Below are 27,305 nucleotides of genomic sequence, written 5' to 3'. Positions count from 1 at the left end.
TCACTCTTTTCGAGCCACGGTGGTTACGAAGCCGATTTATCGCCGAATCGAGCTCCTCCCCCTTAAACTAGCCCGCTAATTAGAAAAATAGAAAACTCTATTCTCGCCACCGCCGCGAGCTCATCCCCTTTTCCGTCTTTTTTCTCTCCTCTTCCGGCCTGCTTACTTCGGAGCGACGCTTCCCAGGACCGTCCCACCAGGCTCGACCCAAAGCCTCGTAAATCCACGGGGCTGGAAAAACCGCGGGTCCTTGGACGAAACGGATTCATTTAACCCCTGACTACTTATGCGCGAGAATTGTTGACTTTCGCGCGAGAAGAAATATTCTGTTAATAAAGACACGCGAAGTGACGAGAGAAACTGTTATTTTGTGGGGGTTGTTCTCAAAGAATTTATAAGGTTCTAGGTTTATATGATAGTGGAGTGTACGTTAGGGGTGGGTAGTGTGGCATTGTCCAAGCATTGGAAAGGAAATACAATCAGTCTCATAAATATTCGTATCCTCTATGTTCATTAAAGAAAGTAATAGCTTAAGTCTAGTAATAGCTTCAATGTTTTCAAATAAATGTTAACCTTATAGATGTATAGATTTATATATTTAATTCAAACAAATTTCTTTAATATACATAGAGGGTACGAATATTTATAGGACTCATTGTAAACACGTAAAAATTCCAGCCTCGCCAAACGAAACACCAAAACACTTACCGTTCGTCGTTTACCTTCCATTCGTCGAAATTTGTATCCGCGACGATAAATTCGCCCATCTCCGTCGTGCCGTGCTACTTATAGGTTAAACGCTCGTGCCGGGGAGTTTGTTCTCCGCGTGGCTCTGAATGCCGCAGAAGGTCGGATAACAATCGATTATCGCGGCCCGACAGCCGGAGCAACACTCCGTTTCCAAGTCCGCGGAGGATGAGAGGATCCTAGCTCCGCGGCATCCGCGCGCGGCTAGGTAGAAACGCGCGCGCTTAGGCATTAATTTGCATCCTAGGTAATCCTTAATTTACAACTCCGCCGGAGTTTTCCAGAGGGGTAGCATCGGCGGGTTCTCCGCGGGATTGGCTCGGAGTGTGCATCCCCTGCGTACACACGGTTCGCGTTGCACACGAACGCGCTCGCGTACACGGGAGTTCACGTACACATAGCTACGTTTATGCACCTTGCCGTGGAACAGGAACACGTAGTAGAAGCTACGGGTTGCAACGGCGAGGGTAGTAGGGGGTGGTCGAAGCGATAGGGAGGGTAGTCGCGACGCGCGGTGGGGGTTGGACGTTGAGGAAGGTGCAGCGGGATAGGCTTGGTGGGGGCAGGATAGGATCGTCGGGGGTTTGCGGGGTGGGTCGAAGGAAAAGGGATTCGGCAGACAGGGGCTGTGGCTGGTGCTGGATAGTCGGACTGGCCTCGGCGGTGGGGGGTTCGGGGGCTATGAAATGGCGGAACGCGGATAAAGGTAGGGGACAGTCGCGGAAGGACGAAAAGAGGGGCGATGGACGGAGGTCGAGAGTCGCGGGTTGGCTCACTCTGCGGCTCCCGCCGCTCGGGAGCAGACACGCGGGGCCAAAGACTAATTTGAACCTATTTTATTAACAAAAACAAAAACATACATATTTGTAAATAATACTAAATAACACGCAAATAATACACAGCAACGTCTCCAAAGAAGTCTCTCTTACCTTACTCTTTAAAAAAAGGAAAACTCTTAGACCGCTGTAAAGCAAAATAAAAAAAAAAATAAATAAACGAAAAGAGAATATCAACAACAACAATACAAGAACACGGAACCGCATAACGACAAAGTAAACTATTTCCAGTCCCTGTAAATCGTTACGAAGCCTGTATACGCGCGAAGAGAAGGACACGAGGATAAATTGGGAATCAAAAAAAGAAAGAGAGAGAGAGAGAGGGAGAGGGAGAGAGAGAGGGAGAGAGAGAGAGAGCGAGAGGAGCGAAGAGGATTAAGGATCGACTGTTTGCCGAGGCTACCACCAGGTCGGGAAGTGTGCGAACGCAGCGAGGAAAGAGCAGCAGGTGAGGCGCGAGTGGCGAAAAAGGGAAGGCCAAACGCGAGGAAAGGGCAACGTGAGGAAGAGGAATACAAAAAGGCAGCCGAGGACGTAAGAACGCGCGAGGGGCGATCGTAAATACGCGTGTCAGCCGCGGGGCGAATCTCGTTTTTTAAGTTCTCTCTGTACTCTGTGTGATTACATTATTTTGTCCCTCCGGGTGGGGACGGGTTCAGTGTTGTAACTTAGGATATAAGACGAATAAGAGCTCCGGAACGCACAACATACTTACAAAAAAAAAAAAAAGAATCCAAAGGAAAGAGGGCTAGAGAGAAAGAGAGAGAGAGAGAGAGAGAGAGAGAGAGTGAGAGAGAGAGATTGATTGATTGATTGATTGATTGATATAGGGACAGAACAAACGAAGGAGAGTGCGTGCGTGTGTGCCTGTGTGCGTGTCTGCGGGGCGAGAGAGTCAGAGAGATTCGGAGAAAGGAGGACTGTATCGCAACGTCGTGTGACGAAAGTCGAAGAGGGTCAAGAAGGGTGGAAAGGTGAAGATCGCGAGATAGAGAATCGTTCCGGTAACCCGTGGTGTATCTAACGCAAATCGGGGGCTCCAGTTTTCTATACTAGCACAAAGAAGCTTGTCAAGAGAAGAAAGAGAGGGAGTAAGGTGTAAGAAGCGAGAAAAATATAAAAGGTCTTCGGTCGTAATCTCGGGGTTTACCGTCAATCTCCACGTGTGTCGTAGCCGTGTGAACGTCGCGTTATTCGCTCCGCGGGTACTCGTCGAGTTCATCGTTCGCAAACTCGAAAGCAAACCCGACTACGAACCGAGGGTAGACAGGTGTCGAACGGACAAGCTGGCTCGCGTACACGATCCTTCGGGGGATATGTCCTGCCGTTCTAAGGGGAACCACTGCCCACGTGCACGAGCCTCACGCAGAGGGCAACGTCAAGCGAGTCGTATTTCCATCCTAGAACCCGGCAGCAAGCACTCCTGACAAAAAGAGTGCCCCCGCAGCCTGTCACGGTCCAGGATCGCGAACACCGACCACGGTCGAGTCGCCGTATCAGCCGCACGCACGTCCAGACACACGAGGAGCCCGGGGATGCCAGCGAGGGCACAGCAACGATCGCGGTTCGCGTACGTTCAGGGACGATGACGATCGGCCACGATCGTTAAGATCCAGGAAGCGGTAGCTCGGACGAGCGCCACGGAAATGGCGGGCTACAATCATTCGAATCCACAGCGTGTCGTCTATCACGCGACCTACCCGACGCCGCTCGCACCAAGTGAGTCCTGATCCCCGTTAGTCCAGAGACGAGCAGGCTCATAGAATTTCTTTCCGCCAGGTCGCACATTGCTCTCGAATCGCTCGTCGCGATGCCACGGCTTTCAAGGGCTCCGTGGATGGCTTTCTATAGTTTCTCTTCTGCGCTTTGACACGTTGTCCGTCGCCAACAACACGCCAATGAATTCTCTACGCTTAAACGAAATAGAAACAAAGTGTAGAATTTTTAATTCTGTAGATGCAATATTCTTGGCACGCAGAAATTTTCTACGAGCGTTTGTCTGGCAATCAACGTGTCAACGGCTTTTTATCGAGGGACTCTCTCATCGAGATGCTTGAAAAAGAGATTTAACTTTTTGAGAAAAACGTGCAACACAGGGGAGAGGATTTTTGGCCTTTGAGAGCGCGATGTAATTCACTAAAATTAATGATCTACGGTCAGTTTCATTAATATTCGTACCCTCTCTGTCTATTGGAGAAATTTATTTAAATTAAATGCTGGATTCGATGTTTCCAAGTGTATGTTTGTATAAATATGTTGATGTATATATAAATATATACATGTATAAGGTTATTCATATACATACTGATAATGAAAAATTCATTTGGTAATATAAAACTATTATTTAATTTAATCAAACTTCTTTAATAGACATAGAGGGCACGAATATTTATGTGATCGACTGTAGATGAAAAGGATTCTCAAGATTTTATTTTTAGTCTTCTTAGGGGTATGTAACTCTTCAGGCTGCTAGATTATAAAGATCTATAAACTCTCGAGCCAAATTTGGATTGCTTTTGTTTAATATAAGCTACGTATCTCGTAACTTTCAATTTGCCAGTGTTTCTTTTTGTAAGAGTTGGGGGATGCATCGAGACGCGTCTAAGGGATGTTTGCTGGATTAGCCTTATCGATGAGTCCGTCTTTCTTGGACGAAACGCCGACAGTTTTTTACACAACGTCTATCGGATTAAAGGTTACGAAATAGCTACTTATGTTATTTCAAGTCACTGCTAATAGCTTACAGCCGTTGATCTGCTTTAATTTTTCTTCTTTTCAAATATGCATTCACTATGATCACATTATTTTCTTTGTTCTATTAGCTTTTTTGGTTTGTCGAAAAGTCGATTCGAAGCTTTTCTACTGAAATTCCAAAATAAATAATTAAATGGTGGGATTAATGTAAATCTGCATACTATCAAAATTATGATTATTAAAATGCTCTTGACCGAGTTTGCAAAACGTCTTACTGAAATTTCAGTTCTTTTCGCTACCGCCTTTGCGTTACTGTCTGCAATACTAACGAATTACAAGTGAGGTGAGAAATTATTAATAATTTTAATAGAGTAGCTTATCACATTAATACATCTTAGGTGCAGGAATATCACTGAATAGTGATTATTAATATCGAATCAAAAGAAATAATTTTGTTCTCAACTAGTGTATTACATTCTCATTATATTCTCAAATCGATCGGAAAGTAGATTATTGCTTTTGATTTTATAATTATCGCACAGTTCTTACACGTAAGTCACATGTCTCTCTACGACGTAATCCTATTTCAATTTTAGGTGTCGAGAAGTATTCTCATACCTCTCGCTTCCACAATTAGCTTTCTTATTTATATTTGCTTATCATTATAGACACAGACATACCGAAAACGCTTTGCAAAGTTGACGAAGGCCATTATAACGTTCGGTACACTTTATTTGATCAATAATTAGCCTCGCGTCTGGCTGCGTCTTGCACATACACTGCGATGCCTTTCGTTGCCTTCTTATTCTCCTTTCTCTTCTTTTTCTATTTTGTTTCCTCCTTTCGGATTCTCCATCGGAGCATCGAGATTCCGAGTCCAGTCTCTGGACGATTTATTTTCAACGTTCTTTTCAGTTGCTCGCCGTTACCGCGTGCGCTTTTTAAAATTTAACGCCCGTACGGTCCGACCGCTCCCCGTCGAAATTGAGATATCACTCATCTTTATATCCGAACAAGGGTTCCGTGTGGCTGCGAGAGGCGCCGCGAAAATTCATAACAGCGCGGAAGGTATTGGCAATAAATTACCACGGAGCCGAGAAAGTGCAGCTGCACTTCCGGTGATATCAATAACGTTCCTACGCGAACCTGGGGACGGTAAACTGACATATTTCAGCCCTCCCCCGTGTCCCTTCGACGACGAACGGTCGTTTCCTTAATGCCTCGAAACGTCAATGCGCGCGTAATTTATTTGCGGTAATTTATACACATCCCTCCACCCCCTACCCTCTCGCGAGAACTCGCAACGAGAGAGAGACAGAGACGTATCGGAACACCGGTCGCCAGTTTTTTTTATTTTTCGCGTTCGACGGTGTCCGGTTAATGGCTCGCGATGAATCGTGCCACGTGACCCAGAAAATTGAATTTACTCCATCGGGCTCCTATCGGCGGGAAACACCGCCTACGTGTTTATACGCGAGCTTTCGTAAAAATAGAAGGCACGTTTCCTTGGCTCTGTTTTCATTTACGAATTAATTACGCATTTGAATATCTCGACGGTGTTGTAAGGTTATGCACGTGAACGGTGAATTACTTTCGTTAGCGTCGGTTACTCTTGCGCTCGGTGGACGGCTCGTGTACGCGTACCGATCGATAACTCCCTCGATCCGTTGTATATAAACACGGCTAATGATGTGTTACGCAAACGTCTGAGCTTTCGTCGAAATAAATATGTATGCACGAATTACGGTGACTCGCGTGATACGGCGAACGATCAGATTACGAGTGTCGGCCACTCGAATGATAGAGTTATACAGAGAGCCGCGGTATAAACGAAACCGTCGAGAGGGGTATCGAGTTTCCTCCTTCCCCACCCCACCACCCTTTTGCCACCGAATATTGGAAACCGTTCCACGCGAAATATCAGACGTTTCGGGGGTGGCATTTTCATCGCGTCTTTATTGGTCTGTTTAGATGGGGATCCGATAAAACTTCCGGAAAATTTGGAGACCCTGCCACGAGCCGAGCATTTTCCAACTCAGAGGCACCGATGGAACACCAACGAGGTGAGTCAGAGACCACGATCCTAATCGTATTCGAAATGGTATTTAATTACCAGATTTATTTTATCGTTAGCATTAAACGTACTGAATCTAGAGGTATTCACGCTCTAAGGGGAAAATACAAGGGAATATTTGAAAATATTCTAAAATCCCCTGAAGGAAACCTCATTTACTATTTGTATTCCTATTGAGATTTTCTAATCATTCTACTTTGTGTTTTATACGTTGTACACTTACTAGGTATACTCTTACTCATTCCACATATTTGATGTTAAAATTACTTTAGAATGTTATTTTTGATAAGTAATTTCTGTCTACTTTATATATGTTTTTACTTTAGATCTTTGTGCAAGAATTTCATCGGTAATTTTACTTTATATTTTTACCTCGAGAGATTTTCCCTTCGTATATCAAGAATTTTGTATAAAGAATTTCATAGATGAAAGAACAGAATTCTTTCCATAGAATTTTATATATGAAATTTGATGTACTATACATCATAGATGAATCTTCCTTCTCTTTACGATATTTCATATATTAGTATATATCACATAAAATTCCCTTCAAGTATAATTTTACTTTATATTTTTACCTCAAGAGATTTTGTATAAAGAATTTTATGCATGGAATTTGATATACTATACATATATCATAGATGGATCTCCCTTCCCTTTACAATATTTTAAATATTAATATATATTAACCACACCCATCGTCATACCCATCAGTTAGTTTAGACAAATGTCTTCAATGGACATAGAAGGTACGAATACTTATGTATCTTCTTTTGCTGCTCCTTGAAGACATTAACAAGAAAGTAACATACTTCTTTAAATTTTTCTACGCGTTTAATGTCCCCGCCACGACAAACCGAGAAATTCGATTCGACTCATCGCCAGCGGTATAATTTGATACTCATACGGCGTCGGTTGTAATTAGAAAAAAAAAAAGTACACGACGAGGGTTGGGAATATATCTGTATACATCGTGCAATTTGGAAGAGCTACGAGTGTTCTAAATTGTAAATTCGACAACAAAATTAGAGGGTACTTCGTACGCCCGAACCCTGGACGTCCGCTCTCAATTAAGGAAAACGTGAAAAGCTGAATTCAACTAGCGCGGGCCCACTGAAAAACGGGTAATAAAAAAGTTCCAGTCGAATTCCAACAAAAGAGCATACGCTTCCTAGCTGCACCAACCGGGTATATAGCGTGTTTCGCTAACCGTGCTACAAAGAGATTTCACTTTGTCGCATAAAGAGCCCTCTCGCATCGCATTCAGGAAAAAATTTCAAAACCCGAACGGAGCGAATTGTGGCATAAATTGGGAATCTTAAAAGCAACTGTCGATATTCTCGTAAATTCTTCCTCAAACTTTCGTTGGTTTAACGAGACTTCTCTGTTGACGTCACTGTAGACGGTACAAAGTACGAATGAAATTGTTGATGGTCTAATTGTTTATCAGTGATTTATTCATTGCTAGATTTTATAGGCGTACATGTTTAGAAGTTCAAAATAAATTGGTCATAATATTTACTTAAAAATTTTAATTTATTTTCAGTTTATCTTTATAAATAATTATATAATTTGCGAACTTGATGGTTAGTTTCTATGTAAAAGTTATTATCTACAACCAGAAACGTTCAAAATCGCGTCTTCGTTTTCTTATTTCTATATTTGTAGAAACAAAATATATGTAATTATTCCTTGCTTCATTCTTGAAATTTTAAAATTGTCCAATAAATATTAGAATCACTTTATTCTCACTGATTTAAAACCATTCCTGCCAGATAAAACAGAAACAGTCAATATATCGTTGACATAAAATCGAGCCACTAAGTTTCACATCTGCGTAATTGTTTATGCAATAACTTCGGTGTTAGATTTTACATTCGTCATTGCGAAAGTTTTCTTTGTATCATCGTACACGTGCACGCTACTTATGCCCGCGATAAAGACGTTCAATAATAGATGTAAGATACGTGTGTAGAGTGCAAGGTAAAACAGAAATGGAACAGACGAAGGGGAAATAGACTGTCTATAGTCAGACGGATATCGCGAATAGCACGGCGGGGGCCTATGTCTTTCCGCAATGTCTCGCACGTGTGCTATTTTAAGAATCCCTTCGAGTAACAATTGTTCGCAGTAATGGATCTTCGGAAACGTTTACGAATTTGTGTAAGAAAGGATGTAATGCACGCGTTTGGAATAAATCCAAGCCAGGGAGTAATCTTGACGAGCACCAAACCAAACAATATTCCGTTTGGCCCCATTCTTTGGATCTTCTTCGGGGAGGCGAATATTTAAAGCACAAAAACTGCGATCTACGATCTTTTGCTTGTTGATGCCTGTTGTGAACCCGCGTACAAATTTGGCAACTGTTCGATTTCGGATTTTCAATTTCCGTTCGCCATTAAGTCGAACTTTTTTAAGTCGTGTTTAGAAGAGTCAATACTTACGATAGGATATATGATCGATATATAAAACAATATATATACAGTCAGTCCCATAAATATTCGTACCCTATATACCAATCGAAGAAATTTGTTGTTGAAAAAATAAAGTAAAGGTCATCTCTTGTTCGTCGATTCCTAACACGAACTCGACTACAAAATCAACAATCGCGTCTTCAAAAGAAGGTCGACGTTTAAATAATGAAAAAAGTAAAGAGTACGAATCTCCTGTTCGTCGAAGCCCGATACTCGCGTACAAATTTGGCAACAATTTAAGATTCCGAGGCTGGCTCCCCGTTCGCGATTCGAGAACGAGGAACGGCGGTCTTCTTTTTCGTCGTAATAGCTCTTCGTGCCTTCGAGGGGTCGAAGTTTACCGGGCGGATTACGCCGACATCGTTAATACGTTCGCGATAAACTGTTCGTGAACGGAGTTAGCGAAATGGTCGATGCATTTACACGGAATTCCAGTAGGCACAACCGGTAAAGTAAATAGTCGACGTCGCAACGCCGTTGGTGGCTCGTACGTAGCGTCGGCGGTTAGAGAGGATAGATGCTGGCCCGTCCGTGTGCAGGCGACGGTTCTGTGTGCAGGGGTGCACATACCAACACGTGGAGCACCGTGCACTCGTAGGTGTACCGATGTAGTCCACTGCTACTCTGACCCCGGTCGGCCTTCGATCAATAGCTGGAGCCAGCTAGAGAGCTCAGCCGAGCCGAGTTGAGTTTTCAGTTCCGTCGAGTCGAACCCAATTGCGAGCCTATGCCTGCTGCCCCCCCTTGACTATCGCGATAAGTCTCTCTCCCTATCCGGTTTCCACCCTTTTTTCGATCTTCGATACTCTGCGCTTGTATCCTCTTGCCCTTTCTTCCTGACCCACTACGGGGGACAATGTTAGCCCACGTTTTCGTTTCTATTTGGAGATATAGACAGGGATAAATATATTAGGATGGTCTGAGAGCAACTGTTTTAGATACCGTGACATTTGAGGGTAGTTTGCAGAATTGAAAATCGTCAGTTTATCGAGGAAATTGCGCACGTTTGTTAGGGGGACCCTCGAGAGCTTTAGCTTTAGGACCTAGTTTGTTTCTTTGGGGCGAATCGATCCCTTGTGTGTATTTTTTTTTATGTATCAGTATATCTTCGAATATCTTTACTCTATGCTTTTGATGGATAATTTATTAAGAGGATACAATGTTTTTTTTTTTTTGAATGAAAAAATTTCACTCTACATTTTTCAACTAATTCGAATTTTTGTTCGAAATGAGAACTTCATTATAAATGACCATCACTCATTATTAGACTCATGATTAAAACTTGAACCTAAATAGGAATTTATTTTATTCTGCAGATATTATAACACCAACTTCACTTTCAATCTTTTCTATATTCCTGCATATTGTTTGCATTTTGTAGTTTCTTGGACATTCGAATTTTCTACAAATGCATACAGATCCGCAGTCTACTCATTATAAATGAAGTCGTCTATGTTAAACATTATCGGATAACGTGGTTCGCGAACATCTTTATCTACAACTTAATTTCTTTCAATATTTTCGCGAAACCACCCCCGAGTGTACATAAATCCACCAACAATAACATTCATTCCATCAATGATAAATCCCTAAATGTCATTTTATATTCATTTCATAAACTTCATATCGATACCAAAATACAAAAGCACCACGACTCGAAGCCAAATATCCCAAGAAAATATTTCTCTACAATTCCATATTATCTCCCCATCTACCTACTCTTTCACCAAAGCAGCTCAATATTATCGAACCCTACCCTTACCGCCTCTATACCGATCCAAACCAACTCCGATTTCATCGTTCGATCTCGAGCTCGTTCCTAATCGATCCCCGAAAGGATCGAGGTGGAACGTTCCGCCCCCTTGTCTCGCTTATCTATTGCGGCGTAATATGCATCGCTAATGAGGTCAACGTGGAACTCGAGCGGGGCTGCAACATCTTTTCATCTTCCGCGCGAGTGTCTGGCTTCGCGGGGCGTAACTTCGATGTAAAATTAGCGGGATCATAAATATGAATGAACCCCGGCGTCGTTATCGTGGCCGAAAGGAAAATTTTCAAGCGGCGGCACGATGTATCGCTATTGATATTGCGTCAATTTCTTTTTTCATTTAAAACCACCCCCTTCCGACCCCCTCCCCACCCCTCCCCTCCCCCATCTCGCGCTATCCGAGCGAAGCGGAACTGATGAAAGACCGCCGCATCAGCGATTCATACCCGCGAAACTATTCATGGGTTGAAGTTCTTGGGAAGTTAACGGAGCAACTTTCGTGCCACACGAGATGGGGGGGGGGGCGGGCGGGCGGGAGGGGAAGTTTAAGCCCCTACCCGAAATCCTTTGCCGGGGTCACTCGTACCCGTGATCTTGTTTTCTCGCTCGCTTTCTTCGCGCACCTTTTGCCTTTTCCATCCCCCGGCCCACCCCTCTTCGTTTCCACAACACCATTTTTTTGCGAGACCCTCTGACAGCATATGAGAGTACGTCATCAGCCAGGGACTCTCGGTATTCTCGTCTTTCTCTGTCCGACACCGGGCATTTTCTTTTTTTTTTTTTTTTAAATAAGTGCGCAACCGGACATAATGGAACGCGCGAAACGTTGCCGAGGTGAATTTTGCAACGTCTGCGATCGGACCGTCCCCTGGAAATTACTTCCAAGGGATGTTTACAAGGTAAACCTGTCCGAATGTGGACAAATGCAGAAGTCCATAAAATAGCAACAATAATAAACATGTCATACCGTTTAGAGGATAAGACGTACTTTCATTTAAGTTTATATTATTTATCTTCATCTGTATATATACGAATTTCCACAGTCTGTTAACTATCTGTTATCAATAACCCAAAACAAACAATCACCCAATCCCGTGCAGCTATTCTAAAGTACAAAGACGCGATGAAACAGTTTTTAATGTAGAGTTCGCGGAAATACGGCGAAACCCGTACCAATAAACATCGTCGAGCGTATTCAAATTATGCTCCGCTCTGATTCCACTCGTATTTTTACAGAGCTCCGTTAAACCGTCGAGGCAATCGGTTGGAAATTGAATTCGAGTTTACAAAATCCAACGGAACGCAGAGTCTATTGTTACGTATTTTTATTGACGCGATGCCAAATTCTAAGTCGTTATCGGAGACAGGCCGTAATCGAGTCTAAACTTCAAACGAGCGCAAAGTTGTTCGATGTTCCGTTCGCCGAAGCAAATCAATTTCGTGGCTGATGGCGGCATTCTTCCGCGGAAACTTTTCCTATTAGCTCGGAGGTTTTTTTTTGTTTTTTTGTTTTTTTTTTTAATAGCCCCCGATTATACGGAATAGAAATTTATCGGCCAGAGGAAAAGTGAACGTATGTTGTTTCAGTTCGCTCTATCGATTCTTTCTCCCTCCTCCGTTTCCAACGGGTGTCCCTTTTCGTACTCTCGTCTTCGCCATTCGTATCCAGGCTGGTGATAACTTCCAAGATTCCCATCGTGCCTCGTTCGCTCCTATTATAGCCGTCGCCTGATGAAATCCCATTTGTAACGAGACATTAGGTCGGATATATATTTCGGTCGAGGAATTATAGTAATAACTTTTAACACATACCCACTCGGCGAAAAGCACATCATTTGTTTCGCACTTTTAGCATCGGTAATGAGAGCCGATGACGTTGATTTATTAATCTGCTATCCAACCGTAATGGCGGATAAGCGTTTGAAATCTGGAACACGTTGCGGTATGTAGATCTCGTTATTTTTGTCTTTGGTTCGCGAAAAAAAGGAAAGAGGGAATTGAATCGATCGCGCCATTTGCATGCGATTCTCGGAATTTAATAGCGAACGAGCTATTACCTTCCTGGCTGCTATTAACTCTGAGAAAGTGTAGCTGTCGGTCAAAATTTGACATCCTCCGTTCCTTTCATTTTTTTTTTCCGTTCTTGGTGTTACAAGGTGCACTGAGTCTGATAGTTCGAAGGGGAGGGTTACATGATTGTAATTGTATGCATGGATACGTTGGTGAGTTGGCTCCTGGCTTGGGTTTTTCCTTAGGGGTGGTTTGTCAGAAATTGATGGAATTTTGTATGGCGACTTCTATACAGAGGGCATTTATGCCATTTAATTAAAAAAAATGAAGTAAAATCTGATTCATAGTACTCCATATCCATTGATCAGTGTACCCGTGTCTGTTGGCTTTTATTTATTGCTTTGAACCTCAGGAACGATACATGGTAAATTGAAATTTTGAAATTTGTTTAATACAAGTTGGTAGAAATATTTTAGAGACCTTAAGCAATAAGAGTATTAACATTGAATCTATTTTTTTAACCCAGTTTAAACTTAGTGATTCCTACATGCGGGCATTCGTACTATTTAATTTAATGAAAGAAGAAATTCGATTACACAATTCTGTAGATGAATTTAACCAGCTTTAATGAGCTTTACATCAGCTTTTTTCAGTCCGTACCATGCCGTGGTGCTTTTCACGAGAGGATCTCGTTCGCGATGTGTACGGTGCGTGTTTATCATTCGCGGTTAATCCGTTTCTATGGGATTCAGGATTACAGTTTGATTTTTCATTTTTGGATTGACACAGGGAGCTCCGTCAGTTTTCTCCGATAACATTTCGTTTAATTGATGAGCACACGATGCCACCGGCGGTCTATCGGTAAGCGGAAATCGATCCGAAAACAATGTTTCTGTTTGCTTATTGATTTCCGATTTGCTGGAGAGCATAAATGCGTTGAATGCCTACAGTTTGCCAGGGTACACAATGACAGCCCGGGCGCAATTAAACGTTAGTTTGCGCTTGTCGGTAATGCAATTTCCGGCGCGACTATTTTTCAGTAGATTGTATTCGAACGTAACGCCGAAATTGATTTCGGCAAACGGGGGCCGTTATTGTCGCGGAGGTCAATATTTGCTTACATCCGTCTGCCGTCGATTTTAGGTCGTTACGAATATCCGAAAGGGTGGCAGCCTACCCTCAAATACTTTAAATATCGACATTTTTACAAACTTATCGCGCCAGAAAAATTCTCGTTTACTCTCTCATTCGACGTCTCTATCGCAAAACAATCTATAAACAATCCCGCAAAAGAGTCGAGGTTCAGGTACGGTGACATTTTTAACTTATCCTCGACTGTATTCTTCATTAATTCTTTCTTCTCGCAATTTTTCCCCGAAAAAATCTTGAAGCAAGTCCCTTTTTACGGGCTCCGAAGATAGAAGGTTCCTTTAACGAGGAACACAAATCGAGGAGAAATGATTGGGTGATTCGGTGCCCGTGGAGATGGTTCGCTCGTTATTGTTTTACGATCGTCGGGAAACGAACGAGAAGAAACCCTATGAGGTATTGGTTCGTGGACTGCCATTGGCGAAATAACATCCATTCGCTGTTATTCGGTGCGCCACAAAGGGTTCGGGAAATTGGCTAATTTTTCCGAGATGACGAAGGGAACCGGTGCACCGGAACGTTTATGTGGGGCGCATCGATATGCAATTTCTCAGATGCACTATTCGGTTCTGACCACCGTTGCGATTGCGTTTTCGAATCGAACGCTCCTGTTGGCCCGGGGAGGAGGTAATTTTAGGTAGTGCATCTCGTTACTGTTCCACATCTACGGAAAAATACCAAGTCCTCGCCGGAACATCGACGATTTTTATCATAGATGTTAGACGCGAATTACTAACACTCTGATTCACAAGGGGCACGAGTAGAATTTCTGGCATTCGTTGGAAAAGGACAATTTTTTACAGCTTTTACAATAGAAACACAAAGGGTATTAGCATTCAATCCTAGTTTTCATATTTTAAATATTTTTCTAGGCGTAGGTCTTCTAAGAAGGTCGTATGGCGCTAATTGTTCATTAGGAAATACTATGAACCTCGATCAGATTATTGTCGATACACTTCTACTACACTTCTTTTGTATTGCAGTTCATAGATGGAATTTGACATTCAACGTGTTCTATTTATACGACTAATTCCAATTTAAAAAAATTAAAAATGGTACAAGTATTTTCCTCATTTAATGTCTTTCAATTTCGAATGTATATCTTAGTACTTGGTGGGTTAACTATCTCTTCCTCTGTAATAATATTTAATAAATTCTCACATAAGCCACCACATTTTGTTCCAAACAATAAATTTCGTTAATACACGCTAAATTTCACTTTGAGCAATACGTTTCATTAATTAAAACCCAGCAAAATTGCATCAGTCATCGACAATCCGGTAAAGGGCAAATCCAGAGTGTAACACACCCAACAGCCGTGCTCGTGATTCAAAAATAGTCGACCACGCTGGAAGGTTAAGCCGATCTAGTTGCTAACAGTACGGAACGAGAGTGTTCGACCTATCCGTGGAACAAGCAAACTTCCTTGTGTCTGTATCGTCGCTCGCCAAACTGTTCTCGCGTCGTTATACACTTGTCAGACCTAGGAAACCCGCAAGTATGTTTTGACGTCGTTGACAGGAATTTTCGGTATGATGTTGACATTCCTGCATCGCGTGTTCCCGTCGCTTCTCCCTGTCCGATCAAATACCGGTTCATACTACTAGAGACGCCGCGTTCACGAGGCACTTCGAGAGCACTTATCCGCTCTCTATAACCGTCGGAATACTTTATTAGCTCTATCTATTCTAGCAGCTCGCCCAAATCCTCTTAGAAACCATTTCTTACGATATTCGAAGCGAATTAAGTTTGGAATAATTCGCGTGAAATTTTTAACGCGTCGAAATGCTTCAACTCGGTGTTTTTAATCTCTCACTGCTTTTCGATTAATCAGAATTTTACAGCAGATGCATACATTCGTTCGCTTTATTTCAAATGCGTGAAATTGTGTGAATGATTTTTTTTTTAAATAGTATTTTCTATGATAGTTTTTTAATTTCTTTTTTTTTTGTTTAAAGAAACAATTAAATTAACCAAAGAGTAATTATCTAAGTGGCTATTACACTTCTTCGACATTACAAGCTGTTCAGTCAATTTGCTCCTCCTACTTCAAACTTCTTTCAGAAAGAGAACTTTCATTATAAGCTAAGAAGATCGAACATATCGTCAAATTTCGTCTCATCCGCACATTTGTATTTCCTATAACTTGGTCCTAAAGATTATCGCACACCTAAATATTCATCATCCGACTCCGAAACGGTTATATCTCCGCTGTCTGTCCATTGCCGCCACATTCTACTTAGCCCGCCGCGGCAGCTCGGCTCTGCCGTCTGCCCGAACCGTCACGAACTACTGAAACCAGAATTCTGTGCGTTCGGGAGGGACTCGAGGAAGCAGCCCGTTAATTCAGCGGATCGCTCTCATATCAATGATAGATTTACGATAATATTCTTCGAGGCGTGTGTCGTAAACAGGAAGCGTCGAAAAGGACGCACCATCTTCGGTCGGGAGGGGGCGTCGGAAGGAGGGTCGGATTTATCGGGCCTTTCGCATTCGTAAATCAAGGGGAATACATCCTTTCCGGCAACACACGAGACAGAAGGCGTCTCGTTTACGTATCCGTTGAACCGAATGCAGGAATCTATGGGCTCCTACGTCGTATCTTGAAGGATCTATACATTTCTCCGCTCGAAGAGCACGCGGGCTGACCTTCTTCGAGTCTCGGACACGTTACGTGGCGGACCGTTCTCGCTCGCAACGATCCACACGAGGGGTGGGGAACCTTTTGGCATTGGGAGGCCGCATTTCACTTCAGGGATGCCTCATCATTATAAGGCTGCGCGTGGTCACATACGCTGGAACTGTGGCGAGGTGCTTGTCTAAATGCAAATTAAGAGGGCCAGGAAATTACAATTTTTTTTAGAAATTGATTTTATTTTGGCGCATTCCTCGATAGTTACACGTTTCGAGAATGTTGGATCTAATTTTAAAAAAGAAATCTGTATGGACTAAAAAGAGTCAACAACTTTTTAACATTCAGCTTTAAAAATAAATTCCTTTTTTTAACTATTTCATAAATTCTTCGTGTTTAAAATGTATTCTCTCCGAGTTAGGTACATTATTTACGTGCTTGAAATTATTTGGTATAAACGAAGAAGAAATACAATACTTAAATAGAATTTTAATGAGTACATTATAACGTGTACAAGATATACAACAGACATAATAAGCTGAAAGTAGCGAATACTTGAAAAGGCTGGGGGCGAGTTCATCCCTGATCTACGAGGTTAAAAAGCAAATAAGGAAGAAAGGAAAAGAAATGCAACGAGCAACACGAACTTGAGACCATTACGTACGCAATTACGAGTCGTGTCACGCCAAAAATTTTTCGAGAGTCCTGACTGGCGTTTGCACGGAACCCGACCTTGCACGCAACGTAACGATATGCGCTGTCAGACGCCATCTTTCAAGCTAAACTATTCCCCGCGTTGCCTGACCCATTTCGTGTCTGGCACGTTACGAAATACGGTAAACGCGTGGAAAATCAATTTCGACGCGGGGGAGGTCTCGCGTGGAGAAAATTTCGGCGCGATTCCGGGGGCCGATTGAATTAAGATACGGCTGCCCCGCGGAAGCTATTAATACGCTCGACAAATATAATAATTCCGCTTGTTACGTGATTACTCGCGTGGCCATTGTTACCCTCTAGCTGAAATGACTTCGAATCGAACAAACACCTGGCGAAATATTAGTCGATGAGACTCAGAGTCGAAACTCTTGGGTTTTATCTTGGTAAAATTACAGGTAGTGAAACGTGGATTTAGAAACGAGATTCAAACAGGAATAGTTCAATCGTAAATTTGCCTCTGCTTTTGATGTCAGAGTGAAATTGAGATATGGTTTAGTCAGACATATTTGAGTTGCCTTAAATAGTGTGTGGTTACTTCGTGTAACATGAAAATAATTAGAATAAATAAATATAAATTTGTTGGGTATTATTGAGATATAGTTCTATTATGAAATAAAGACAAATATCTATTTTTTTTTATTTTTTATTTTATAATGACAGAAAAAAGCGTCACATTAACCCTCTATGGGCTCATGTAACTTTCAGATTACATGCTAATATATCGATATTTTATCAAATAATTTTAGTTTTAATTATATAATGTCTCTGATAATAAAATAACAATATTGATGACGGTTGGTATCTACCTGAAATATCGAAGTAAACGCCTTGCAAATTGTCTGCAGAAACAATAATTAGGCCCATAGAGGGTTAATATTTCATTTTACAGAGAGCCAGTCTTTTAATAAATTTGTATAGATCTAGACGTCGCTTTTATTCGACTATGCATTTTGGGAGGGCCGTTGGACCGAGAAGGTACGTTAGGACGAAAAAGTGTTGGGAAACGTCGAGGTGATCGAAGGAGGAGGGGTGCAGGGTGTTCAGGAATTCACGGGCGAAAGTCGGGGTCAGAAGTTCTAGTTTCTGTGCGCGGACAGCCGCGCAATGTATCCCCGACAGAATGCAAATGATCAATTAACCAGTTGTAAATCAATGGAACACAGCGGGCTGGCTTTATCTAGCCTCGTTGTCGGTGCTCGGCAGGTCTAATGGCTGCGGAGCCTTGCTTGGGCTCTTATTCCGTTTCCCTCTTTCCAGCCACTCCAGTTACCCATCTCGCTCGTTCTCATCCATCCCTCGTTAAGAATATTTATATCCAGGCCACGTTCGCTGGAGAACCTTTGGAGACTCCAAGGCCCACCCTCGGGAACGGTGCAAAGTTATTAAGCACTCCGAACCACACTTCTGTTCCTCTTTCCCTCTTTCTTCTCCGTTCCTACCTTCTTCTCCGCTGGTCTTTCCTTCGACGATTATCTTCCAGAATGAGACAGGGATTCTCGATAATTTTATTCCAACGTACATTACCTCGCGATGTGTTCCACCTCCCTTGATTCTTTTTTTTTCTGGGCTATAACAGAATGCTTTACGTCCCTCGAGTTATTTGGGGAGGTTAAGTCCATTGCTCTTAAATTAACTGTTCTGGATTAGGCTAAACTTATACGTGGAAGGACTCCTGCGTTTGAAGGATTACTCTTCCTACGGGAAAATTAACGGCGGTGTCAATAAATAGATGAATATTTATTCATCTGGAATATTGTGTAGTCTTCTTTTGACTGATTTGAAAAATGTTTCCACTTCGTCATCTTCTAGTGCCCTTGCAAAGGGGGTGTCATGATGCCAGGTGTTTTAAATGCAACAGGCAAAAATAGCCGAATATCGAACTTCTCGAATTTGCCCATTTGTTAATTTGATTATTGTTAATATACAGTAAACTCACGTGACCACAGAAGTCGTATTATCCAAACTAAAAAAAAAATGTACTGTATTCAAAATCGCACATTTCCTCTAAATTGAAATAATAGCTCATTTGTTTTCCCGTGCCCCTTTAATGTGTAATCGTTTTTATTTTACGTATATCATCAAACCTAAGGATTGAACTGAGAATCATACCAAGGTTTTAAATGAATAACTACTGTTGTTAATGATACAAGGTTCAGGTATTGTTTTCGATAACTTATTCTCGCGTTACTCTTTTCGCCGTAATTTCGTTACATTCGTTTCATTGGAAATGAAACACGACTGACTCTCCACCCCTAAACGGTCCAACACGATTCGTCGACGTAATGCGACATCGCCGCAAGCGAGCGCGATCTTACCATACCTCATTTGTAATGTACGATTTGTGGGTTCCGCTTGCCAAATGAGCGACCCCCAATCAGTGACTGTCTGTCAGAGGAAAACGTACGAGAAATTCCTCCCCGGTTGCGGCCGTGTACCTTCAATTATCTCGCGATATCTCTTCGACTATTCTCGATATTGCAACGGAAAAGGGGACTGATGTGGTAATGTAAGAGTAATTATGCATAATTCAATAAAAACAGTTGAAGAAAATGTTACTCAGTTTAATCGGAGCTATTCAAATGATACAAAATATAATTTTTGTACATGGAAATTTTAAGTTTTCATTCGAGGATGACTACGTAGAGGATTGAAAACGTTTCTCTTTCGATACACCTCTATTCGAATATTGTTAAATTATGTGAAGCATCAAGCAAACGTGTACTATTTGGATTAAGTACGCTGTCTCTGTAAGAAATAGTAATAAATATGAATTTGAATTTGGCAGTACGCTACGTGGATCATATTTCATGTAGACTGAACTGTGTCGGTTGTTAGTACAACGGACGGTTGAAATTAACAATGGATTCGACGGGGTAATAAAGACGCGAGCCAAATTTCTTTTCTGGCTGTTACAATAGATGGACCGAACGGGATAAGTTCGACCTTCGTTCGGATCTTCAAGTTTAGCGGTGACCCTGTGTACATAATATCATTTTATTGTTGAATACCTCTTCGTGCATATAAGAGGATTTCCTTAATATATCGCTTCTGTAAAAATCCATTCGAAATATGGAATATTATGTAAAATTCCGAATGTAGCCGATATATGTATAGCAAATAGTATTTCTTAAATTCTTCTACAAAATTGTTCATTATAAATGTATACGTGCGCAAAGTTTATTCATGTACATATTTACGATAAAACAGTGATTCGAAAACATCAAACCTATCATTTAATTTAGACAAATTTCTTCAATAGACATAGAGGGTTTCATGCATTGTTTAATTTAGCACCACGTCAAATATTTTTGCATTTAATAAAAAAACAAGGATTTATAAGATTAATCATTCGCCTGATCAGGGTAGAAATAGGTACAAATGAGACGTGTAGATGTAGCGTTAATAACAAACTGAATCTATGGTCCTGTGGAATAGTCGAGCCGATTGGCAGCGATTTTCCAAACGAAGGCGACACGCGAAGCGCCGCCTGAACTTTATATCAACGCCGGTAGAATTTTATTGCCAGCCACCTTTCCATGGTTAGGCGAATCAGCCGCAGTTTGGCGTTCGATTTGCATTTGCCCACGTCAGATCGCGTGCCGCGGCGTTTCTGGCCGCGCACTTACTTATTTCACCTCCGGGTGTTCAATTTTTTGCCCTCCCTTTCCCTGGGAGGCTGCTTTCTTCCATTCTTGTCGTTCGCCGATGGAAATTGCGGGATAACCATCTCGGGACCGTTCCTCGAATATTTATACGACCGAATTCTTTCTCTTATTCCCTTTGCGCGTATTTTTTTTTCTCCATCCTTATTTCTCTCCACTCCAACTCTCACGAGGTTGCATGTTCGACGGCGCAACGTGCAGTCCCGGGGTACCGGAGAACGACGTGTCATGATTAACCACGCGAAATCTGAACAGTGTTCGTCTGTAATTGTATATACAGGGTGTTCTGGCAACGGTAGGGTAGGGTGTTTGCGGTGGAAGACGGGTCGTGTCGCCATTAATTGGTCCTGGCCAGGCGATCTCCTGACCGTAACGGAGTTTCAACTCTAGACGTCGAAAGCGCAGTTGTTTTGAGGACCCTGAGCAGCTTTCAAAAATTGTTTAAATATTCAGGCAGTTTCATTCGTAAGTTCACGAAGAACCTCTAGGTTACGAGGTTCCATTTCTCGTCTTACATGTTCGGTGAAAAAATGAAATCTTCCCTTAATCTCTTCAGGGACGATTTTTCTTCACGTTTTTCTTATATCTCTGACTACATCGAAAATAACATTGGAAGTGAAACCATAGCATTTTTACTGCTCTCGCATAAGATACACGCATAAGCTTACTCATATGCATATTTGTAATGAAAACTTCATATGGTAATAGCAAAACTATTATTTAATTCAGTCAAAATTCTTCAATAGGCATGGAGGGTACAAATATTTATGGGAACGACTGTACATATATAAACAAATCTACAAAATTTCAAAAGTCTACGTCAATTACTTTGACCGTAAAAAAATCATAAAAATGGCCTCTAAAGAGTACCTTCTCAAACTATCTTTATTCGCAATTTCAAAGGGCTTTCTACATTAAATCGTCTCCATGTTAAAAATTCTCCAAGATTGATCTATTCTTGAAGACGATTGGCGCAGTTTCACCCCTAAACTCTGGCTCGCCCCCATCGGGCCACAGATTCCAGCAGAGTTCCAGCGGATGAATCATTAATCCGAAAATCTCGCTTCTGACCCGCGTGGCGTATTATTCAAACTCGTCCGCGAACTCTCTTTTATCTAGACGCCGCGAGAAAGGTTCGCAGATAATAAACGATCTCCAGGGGATGATTTTCAACGATGAGTTTGCGATTCATATTTCACCCCGTTCCCCTTACTTTGCATGCCCCCCTCGACAGCGGGAATCCCTCGGCGCGGCCCGCGAAAATGTATGCGAATATTTTGCGCGGCTCCCCGACACCGCGAAGCGCGAGAATCGCGGCAAGATCGGAGATGTATCAGCGCGATTTGCAAAAGTAAGCGAAATCCACGGAAAAGGCAGATGTCAGCGGGGCTGGCTGAAGAGTGTCTATATGTTTCCTCGAATCCGTGTATCCCACTTCTCTCCCGAGGCTCCCTTATCCTCGTCATCTTGAGAAGTTTCCGGTTGCACTTTCTAAGTGTGTCGCGTACCCGTGATGTAACGCGAATCGAATAAAACGAAACACTGCGTGGGAAGGGATGGACGTGTATGATACTGTAATTTCATATTCAAGGAAGATTAATCTTGTTTAATTGGCGATACAGGTTATATTAGGGGGACCAAAAAGTAATGTTTCTGCAAATGTCGATACTTTTTTTTTTATTTGATTACTTCATTTAAGGTCACATCAACCACGAGGTAATTAGTGACCACGTCATATTGCAATACTTTCGGTTACTTATTGTGTCGAATTGCTCATAGAAATTGTAACTGAACAAGTCTCAAGGATAGTTGAATACTAAATCAAAATTCGAATTATTGTTTATTATAAATGAATCACGTATCGCGATGCGAAGCAGTTTTTAAACGCGTTGGTAATTTTATGCTCACACGAGTTTAACGTTCAATAAAGCGAAACAGTTGTTTGTAGTGCCAACTCCTTCGACTGAAAATTCTCTTTGACTAACACTTCTCCGCGACCGAAAACAAATGTCCTTAAAATACCGTTGCCGGTTGCAAGATAATTACACGTCCAGGGCCCTCGACACGGTAACAAAGTGCAAATTGGCCCTCGTGCCAAAAAGGGAACTCGACATGCCCGCGTTCCAACGTGTTTCCTGGTCCTACGGTTGTTTCCCTCTGTCGACAAATTACACGGGAATCGCCGGTACGGGTTTTAAGATAATAACACGGTTCTTAAATACCACGCCCGGTTCTGATGTTAATTGAAACCTTACGATTTGTCATCAGGAGATCGCCGCCATTCTGATAAGTTTCCAAAGGCACGCGGAATGGCAAAGTCGGGAGGTGAAGGTGCGACCGCGCAGTGGTTCGATGTTACTGTATTCGAGAAAGAAAGTCCGTTACCGGCGGGACGGTTATTGCTGGAAGAAGAGAAAAGACGGCAAGACTACACGGGAGGATCATATGAAACTGAAGGTAGCGCTTTGTTTAACGAACGAAAGTGATCGCGGTCCAGGGAGTCGGTCGGAGTTGAGATTTGTTCTCGGTCGAATCGCAGGTCCAGGGGGTCGAGTGCATCTACGGCTGTTACGTGCACTCGGCAATCCTTCCGACGTTTCATCGGAGATGTTATTGGCTACTGCAGAATCCAGACGTCGTTCTCGTTCACTACTTAAACGTTCCTTACCCGGACGGTGATGCAAAGCTAGCGGCGCTGCCACCGTGTCTCGCACTGCCGCCAGACAAGAAAGAATGGACGCGAGACGAGCTGGCTTCGCAACTCAGACCCATGTTCCTCGGTGGAGATGACGATCCGAACAATCCTCATCTCACACAACACTCGAATCATCCCGTCGACATGATAGTTTCGCAACTGTTGGACAGGCAGCGAGCGAACTCCACTTCCTCCACCACCAGCACTCAGCTTGCACCTAGGAGACTAACACCGGACAATCAGGTAACCGGATCCGACACTTGCCGTACACAGGATGGGGCACTTGAAGAAACACAACACTGTACGAATTTGTTTAATCGTCTTTTCAACCCTTTGCACTCGGATGTCCCCTATGAAGGGACGTCGTAAGTCTGACATGAAAAGGATTTATATTTGCAGTAGTGTGAACGCTTCAAGAAAGCTCTAAGAGTTTATAATCAAGTTTAATAATACCAGAAAAGACATGTTTTTAAAGTTAGATCTATTTTATGGAATGCGATTTCTGTTCGCACATTTTGCAACGAGATGGCGCAGAGTGCAAGGGGTTAAGGCTTCAATGAATAAGTAATACTTTTTCGTAGAATTCAGAAATTTCCAAGGGCCTGACATTTCCTAATTTTTTGGTATATCGAAAAAATTCAATGTCATACCACAGGCAGAGGTGTCTAGTTTTGAGACAATTTATGGTTTTTCGATTCAATAATACGCTGTGATTTACAACGACAAAATTTCTCCTATTGTTACACGTGCCATTTTAAACAGCGCAACTTAGTCTTAAAGGTTTCTTTCACAGAACCATAAATAACGGAGATATTCAGGTGTTCCCATTCAAGTGCCCCACCCTGTATAGAGGATGGCATTTCAGAGAGGCCAACCTGGCCATCCTTGACGATAGAAAGCAACGAATTTCTTGGTTTCAAGGGAACACCATCCCATTTGAACAGTTCATTAATACCAACCTTAACTTTAATTTCAATTTCAATTTCGTAATTCGAATTTTCGTATTCCATACTTTTGTGAACAGACTGTTGCCCATGCACTTGTGACGGGTGAACATATGAGAAGATGTACGAGAATGTGTACAAATGAAAAATATCAAAAATATCAAAAATAAAATACTCTGGTTAGAAGCTACGACGCTTCTCCTTAAATTTCAATTCGTCCTCTGTAAAAATATGAATTTGCATAAACATCAACAGTCTACTCACGAATAACTTCATTAACATAATTCCTCCATTTCCAGCTCGAATGCTAAGCTTGAATTGAAACCAAGCAACTCGTTCAGGTATTCAATAGCTCGGCCCGCGGTGTTTAGTTTCTAAACTCCGTTTCACGATTTCCCTTCTTCTCCCGTGTTAACGATCAGGTTTCCTCGACTACCGGAGGTCAGCAAACGTCGACAACAGCCTCACCGGCTCCCCGCGTATACTCAAGACATTCCCATACGACTCAAAGCCAACAGCCGGCTCCTCTAGTGTTAAGTTTGCAACAGATTCAAGGCGGCGGCGGTCTTCTGATACTCAACAGCCAACCGTACCATCACCAGCAGCAGCAGCAGCAACAACAACAACAACAGCAGCAGCAGCAACAACAACAACAGCAGCAGCAACAGCAGCAAAGCCAACAAGTGGAGATGCAACAGGTCACGGAGCAACAAATCGTACAACAGACGAGCGTCGACAGAGAACAACAGACCCAACAGGAGATCGACGCCCAGGAGAGTATGGATCGCTCCTCGGTGCAAACGTTGCCAATTGGTGGCGCTGGCACAGAGGTCACCGATTTCGCCGAGACCTTGGATCTAAGTCAAGAGGACATCCAGCGAACGTTATCCGCCAACATGGTGCCACCTTCCCCGTCGCCGTCACCGGCGGACAATAGCATGATCAACCCGATGGACTTCATCGACTCGTCGGACGACGTTCTGGTTAATTTAGACGCGTTCGACGTGTTTGGCGATCTACCGGAGCTGCACGATTTCGAGGCCGAACAGACCAAGGCCGAGGGGAGAGGCGAATCCGATAACGACGTGGGATGTCATCCTGGAACAACCGTCCATATTGCGGAGTATAGTCCGGAGTGGAGTTACACCGAGGGTGGTGTGAAGGTAAGATCTGTTTTACTGAGTTTCGTTTGGTTTGGTTGATCAGTGAGTAGTTTAGGTAAAAAATAAATGTAGGGGAATTTACATGATTAAGGCGTTAGACCCTAGATTTGCTAGAAAACTTATTGGTAAAGCTTTTCTGGTAGGCCTTGCTTCGGGTACGCCTTTCTATTGAAATCTATTTCCTATAGAAGAAGGCTTGGGATCAAGCAGCTCCGATGTCGAATGTTTATCCATAATATGCATTTTACTATATCTGTATAGATCGTGTGACAGGAATTTTGTTTTCGTCACAGGTATTGGTTGCTGGCCCCTGGACCGGTGGCAGTAACTCTCAATCGTATTCGGTGTTGTTCGACGCTGAACCGGTTGAAGCCTGCTTGGTGCAGCCAGGTGTCTTGCGTTGCCGTTGTCCTGCTCATGCTCCAGGCATAGCGTCTCTTCAGGTCGCGTGCGACGGGTTCGTCGTCTCTGACAGCGTTGCCTTCGAGTATCGAAGAGCACCGACGTCCGAGCCAAGTCCAGAGAGAGCTCTCTTGGACCGTTTGGCGGACGTGGAGTCTCGTCTTCAGGGGCCTGGTCCACCGTCGCCCGCGGTTCACTTGGAAGAGCGACTAGTCGCGTATTGTCAGGTTGGTATCATCTTAACACATTGCTGACCGGCAGTTTCTTTATTTAGAGTTTATCTCATGCCACCGGAAGTAAAATCAAATTAAACGAGAAAGATGGAGCACGTACAACGAGAACTTTTCTATTATTTTGTAATTCTTTATTATCGTACTCTCTCCTGACACTATATTTTACTTGTACAATCATTTCCAGAGTTATGTTATCCTTTCAGGATCATGATCTCATGGACGAGACGTTACAAATAAAGAACTAATTAATTAAGAGGTAGTGGAGTGTTGACGCAAGTGTTAACGTTTCAATACTCTCTTTTCTTTGGTAAGTGTGGTTATTTATTTATTCAGCTTGTTTCGTTCTCTGGATTTCAGGATGCTGTTGTCCGTCCGTGGCGAGCCGGAGCGGAACCGTTACAATCCGGTGGCCCTACCCTGTTGCATTTGGCCGCTGGATTGGGCTACTCCAGGTTAGCCTGCGCCCTCCTCCACTGGAGAGCGGAAAATCCTAGTAGCGTATTAGATGCCGAAGTTGATGCCCTCAGGCAAGATAGCGCTGGTCTTACGCCACTTGCTTGGGCTTGTGCCGCGGGACACGCGGATACTGCCAGGATATTGTATAGGTATGCATCTCACCGATATCTTTAACCGTTTCCATAAAAATGTTCAATTTAATTTTAGTTGTTTCTGCTGATACGGTTTGCAAAAAATTAATCGACCCGTTTCTAAAGAAATTTTAATCTGTTTGCGCAGATGGAACGCGATGGCGCTTCGTGTGAGGGATTGCCAGAATAGAAGCGCGACCGAGTTAGCGGCGGAGAACGGCCACACGGCGATCACGGAAGAATTAAATCGACTCGAAGCCAGAAGGCAAGACGAGAGGCTTTTCTTGCGACCGGCCAGCCCTAGCCCTAGGAGGCCATCTCAAGACAGCGGTCTCGATCTGGCGTTGTGTTAGTCTCGTTTGCTATTATACTGCCCTCTTCCGTATATACACGCACATACATTCACGTCCGCACGTAAATCACAAGTGCTCCCGACCACCTCACCCCACTTACACCCCCCGCGCCATGAATACCCCCGCCCCCTCTGCCACCACCAAGAACCCCCCTCTGTAACAATT

The 27,305-nt window shown here is 42.9% G+C and overlaps 1 protein-coding gene across 1 annotated transcript; it reads left to right on the top strand.

The window, feature by feature from the left end:
* The first annotated feature begins 1,351 nt into the window (after positions 1-1,351).
* Positions 1,352-27,299, top strand: LOC128892669 (calmodulin-binding transcription activator 2-like). Its single transcript, XM_054153202.1, has 8 exons — positions 1,352-3,302; positions 6,249-6,340; positions 23,032-23,220; positions 23,303-23,701; positions 24,825-25,565; positions 25,859-26,194; positions 26,558-26,805; positions 26,936-27,299. Exons 1-8 carry the CDS (start codon positions 3,230-3,232, stop codon positions 27,138-27,140), a joined length of 2,283 nt encoding a protein of 760 aa, XP_054009177.1. The 5' UTR covers positions 1,352-3,229; the 3' UTR covers positions 27,141-27,299.
* The last annotated feature ends 6 nt before the right edge of the window (positions 27,300-27,305 follow it).

The sequence above is a fragment of the Hylaeus anthracinus genome, unplaced genomic scaffold (assembly GCF_026225885.1).
Source record: "Hylaeus anthracinus isolate JK02 unplaced genomic scaffold, UHH_iyHylAnth1.0_haploid 13690, whole genome shotgun sequence".
Taxonomy (NCBI): Eukaryota; Metazoa; Arthropoda; class Insecta; order Hymenoptera; family Colletidae; genus Hylaeus; species Hylaeus anthracinus.
Note: the sequence above shows the minus strand (reverse complement) of the source record. Positions and strands in the feature narration are given on the sequence as shown.